Source organism: Malaclemys terrapin, chromosome 12 (genome assembly GCF_027887155.1).
Source record: "Malaclemys terrapin pileata isolate rMalTer1 chromosome 12, rMalTer1.hap1, whole genome shotgun sequence".
Lineage (NCBI taxonomy): Eukaryota > Metazoa > Chordata > Testudines > Emydidae > Malaclemys > Malaclemys terrapin.
This window is the reverse complement of record NC_071516.1, coordinates 35,899,212-35,903,974: the sequence shown is the minus strand read 5'-3', so window position 1 is coordinate 35,903,974 and position 4,763 is coordinate 35,899,212. Positions and strand designations below refer to the sequence as shown.

Genomic DNA, 4,763 nt, shown 5'->3' with positions numbered 1-4,763 from the left:
TTCAAAGAGACCTATGAGAGCTGAGTCCTCAGCTCCTATTATCTTCACTGGGAACTTACCCTCCAACTAAGTCCCTGTAGGAATCTTTGAAAATTCTATCCTAGAGCAATGAACTTTCCCCTCTATTCTTCTTTTTCTCCCCTTCTCTCCTCCTCCTCCTCACCATTTCCACAGTGAAATTAAATTCAAAGTACTGTTTCCCTTTCTTCTGACACCAGTGTCTAATACTACCATTTCCCATCCACCCCGCTGCTGCCAAGTGGTTGTAGGTGCCTGGAGCTTTACAAATTGGTTTCCAGTGGGGGAGAAACTAGTGATATATTCTCAGTGTGATTTACTTTTACACATATGCTCAAGTCCTGAAATAAGAGGGCCAACGAGCATGCAGGGGAATCTCCTTTTCCAGGAATCTCATCCCAACTCAAATGCCCATTTCCCAGGGAGAAAATTTGTCTCAAGCACTGACAATCAGAACCCAAGGCAAGACAGCAAACACTCCTGCAGCATTTTCCCCTAAAACAAATGGTATGCAAAGCTGAGTGGGATGAATAATTCACTCCCTTTACTCTCTGCCAAACTTTAGACTGTTTCTTCTTCCCAGGGTCACAGCCACTTCTGAGGATGTAGTAAAATAAGGGCAACAACTCTAGTGAAGTGGGGATGTTGATGTATGACAATCTATCTGACAAACAACTAAATTAAAACTTTTTCTTGCTCTCTTTTTAATTTGTTTTTGTTTGTTTTGTTTTTTTGAAAGGTGCTGGGTTGACAGCCCTGGAGAATGAACATGCTCTCAGTATCCACGCATCAGATGTAACACAGACCATGGCAGCTCCACCAGATGACCCTGCCTAAGACCACCAAACTCCCTTATGGAGACATCACTTCCAGTGCTGAAAGAGAGATATAGTCTCTTCCAGGGCAGTCTGTCCTGCACTGTGTGGTGTTTGAGTTTCTAGAAAAATGACTGGTAAAGGCCAGCCAGTATGGCTGATTGGCCATCATTTTCATTTCTATGAGAATACCTCCTGAGTTCATATCAGGGCTGAGACATCAGACCCATTGAACTGCTCTCAGATGGAAATTACTTAGGGCCATATTTTTAAGTCTTTAGGTGCCTAGTGGGATTTCCAAAAATATCTAAGCATCTAACTGCAATTTAAATCAATGGGAATTAGGCGTCTAAATGCTCTTAAATGTCCCACTCGGTTCCTAAATACCGGCAACTATCTAGCCTTTAGTGCTTAGTTATCCCATGGTAACAGACTGGAGCCACTTGGGTTACTCCATACAAGCTATATCTTTCTTTATCCTTTCTTAGAGAGACAAGGTGGGTGAGGCAATATCATTTATTGGACCTACTTCTACTGGTGAAAGACTAGCTTTTGAGTTTACACAGAGCTCTTCTTCCTGTTAATCCTGATCCATGCTCACTGCACTGTGAAATATGAAAAATTAATCCTATCCTCCTAGGAAAGATGGCACCCAAAGAAACACTAGGAGTCCTGAAATCTCCTCATGGAGACAATTAGAGTCAATAGATGTTGCGAGAACTAGGGTAGGTTTGGACAGAAAAGACCCATATTTTGAATTCCAAGAAGAAATTGAATTCCAAGTTAAAGACCTCACGGGGGCGGGGGGGGCAGGTAAGGTCAGAACTAGCCCAGGCAGTCCAGGAATTTGGCAGTATTTTCTATAAAGACAACCTCAGTTGTGGACTCACTGTGGTCCACATTGTAGATATCCTCTGTCTTCCCATGACATCATACAAGAGATTATAGAGTCTCTCTCTGAATCATTATCTGGGAATGTAATTCTACTTGTAACTCTTCCATGTGGCCTCTCCCAAAGTCTACAGGCAATTGCCATCTCACTGTTGGTTATTCTTACACTGTTCACTAAATCTCTTTTTTCTGAACCTGTGGCTCCTCAAACTAAGATGGGCTTAGTTCCCAAGAATCAGAGGGGTAGCCGTGTTAGTCTGAATCTGTAAAAAAGCAACAGAGGATCCTGTGGCACCTTTAAGACTAACAGAAGTATTGGGAGCATAAGCTTTCGTCGATAAGAACCTCACTTCTTCTTCTTGCATCTGAAGAAGTGAGGTTCTTACCCATGAAAGCTTATGCTCCCAATACTTCTGTTAGTCTTAAAGGTGCCACAGGACCCTCTGTTGCTTTTAGTTCCCAAGAGTTATTAAAAATAATCTTGTCTTCATGTCTCCTATTTTCCTTAGAGCCTCTTTAATTTCCTTAAAAAGAAGAACAGGAGTACTTGTGGCACCTTAGAGACTAACAAATTTATTAGAGCATAAGCTTTCGTGGACTACAGCCCACTTCTTCGGATGCATATAGAATGGAACATATAATGAGGAGATATATATACACACATACAGAGAGCATAAACAGGTGGGAGTTGTCTTACTAACTCTGAGAGGCCAATTAATTAAGAGAAAAAAAAAAAAAAAAAAAAAAAAACTTTTGAAGTGATAATCAAGCTAGCCGAGTACAGACACTGTCTGTACTCGGCTAGCTTGATTATCACTTCAAAAGTTTTTTTTTTTTTTTTTTTTTTTTTCTCTTAATTAATTGGCCTCTCAGAGTTAGTAAGACAACTCCCACCTGTTTATGCTCTCTGTATGTGTGTATATATATCTCCTCATTATATGTTCCATTCTATATGCATCCGAAGAAGTGGGCTGTAGTCCACGAAAGCTTATGCTCTAATAAATTTGTTAGTCTCTAAGGTGCCACAAGTACTCCTGTTCTTCTTTTTGCGGATACAGACTAACACGGCTGTTACTCTGAAACTTTTAATTTCCTTGTTTCTCAGGCTGTAGATGAGAGGGTCCATGGCCGGAGGAAGCACTGTATAGAGAATAGTGGCGAGCAGCTCATAGTATGTAGAAGATCCTGAGTTTGGTTTCATGTATGTAAACATTCCAGTGCCAAGAAACAAACCAACTACAGTCATGTGGGGCAGACAGGTTGAGAAGGCTTTAGACTTACCCTGCGCTGAGGGGATCATTAGCATAGTGGAGAAGATGCGAGTGTAAGACACGATAACTAAACCAAAGCAAATGAAACACAAGAATATAACACAGGCAAGAAGCAAAGTTTCATTAGGGTGAGTATCGGCGCAAGAGATCTTCAGTAACTGTGGGATATCACAGAAGGACTGATCAATTGCATTGGACTGGCAAAAGGGCAACCTAAAGGTGTTACCAGTGTGAAAGGCAGCATAGATCGCACTGCCAATCCAAGAACCAGCTGCCATCTGGACACAGGTGCCTGTATTCATGATGACCCTGTAATGAAGAGGATGGCAGATTGCAATGTACCAGTTGTATGCTATGATCAGGAGCAGTGTCATCTCAGTAATAACAAAGGTGACCATCAAGAAGACTTGGGCAACACATCCAGAGAAAGAGATTTGTCTGTCATTGGTTAGGGAATTGGCCATGGACTTGGGGACGGTGACGGAGATGTAGCAGAGGTCTAGGTCTAGGAAGGATAAGTTGCCCAAGAAGAAGTACATGGGGGTGTGCAGGTGGCAGTCCACAGCTACAGCTATGAGGATGAGAAGATTCCCAATCAGAGCTGTCAGATAAATCACTAGAAACACCACAAAATGTAAAATCTGCAACTCTCGGATGTCGGAGAAACCCAGGAGAAGGAACTCAGTCAGGATGGTTTGGTTGGCTGTTTCCTGTCTCAGGTACATTCTGCGGTGGGAAGAACAAGGCGAATGGCAAGGTAAATGGTTACAAAGAAGAGGGAAACTGGTGTGGAGAGAGTCAATAAGGAAGTGTTATTTACTCCTTCCCATAACACAAGAACTAGGGGTCACCAAATGAAATTATTAGGCAGCAGATTTAAAACAAACAAAAGGAAGTATTTCTTCTCACAATGCACAGTCAACCTGGGGAAATCTTTGCCAGAGGATGTTGTGAAAACCAAGACTATAACAAGGTTCAAGAATAATGAGATATATTAATGGAGGATAGGTCCATCAATGCTTATTAGCCAGGATGGGCAGGAATGGTGTCCCTAGTCTTTGTTTGCCAGAAGCTGTGAATGGGCAACAGGGGATGGATCACTTAATAATTACCTGTTCTATTCATTCCCTCTGAAGCATCTAGCATTGGCCACTGCTGGAAAACAAGATACTGGGTTAGATGGACTTTTGGTCTGACCCAGTATGGTTATTCTTATGTTCTTTTACTTTTATCTGCCTCAGAAAAGACACTGGAACTTTACAAAGCCAAAGTGGCCACCATCTTTCTACACCTAGATACAAGTTGTCTTTAATTTCTGCACTATCATGAGCACAATCCTGTTGTCTCTATTTCAAGTTTCATTGCACTGTGCGTCCCCAGCTCCTTCTCACCCTGCCCTCAGTGACACCTGTACAGCCCTGTTTTCTTCATCTTCTGCCCCTGGACTAAGTTCAGAGAAGAGCAATGAAAATTTTATTCAAAGGCTGGATTTGTTGACTATTAAAGAGAGATTTGAAGAGTAAATTATGTTGTTTGGTTTAACAGTAACATATGTGCTCAATGTGAACACCAAATGTATAGCTGAAGTATTTAACATAAAGAAAGGAGATACAACTAATGCTGCTGAAGTGGGATAATGACAGAAAAATGTACCTGTAATATCAGAAAATGTTCCTGATATTGAGCTTGATGAGCCTGTTTAATAGACTTAGAGCATCACTTGCCATATGCAAAGCCTCAGTAGAATAACTGCTAGTAAATATACAGT

The 4,763-nt window shown here is 41.5% G+C and overlaps 1 protein-coding gene across 1 annotated transcript; it reads right to left on the bottom strand.

Moving 5' to 3' along the window:
• Positions 1 to 2,814: 2,814 nt before the first annotated feature.
• Positions 2,815 to 3,720, bottom strand: LOC128846803 (olfactory receptor 14A16-like; the record flags this gene model as incomplete). The annotated part of the gene is made up of 1 exon (XM_054046039.1): positions 2,815 to 3,720. A coding segment is annotated over exon 1 (906 nt), but the record flags the coding sequence as incomplete, so codon positions are not given.
• Positions 3,721 to 4,763: the final 1,043 nt, after the last annotated feature.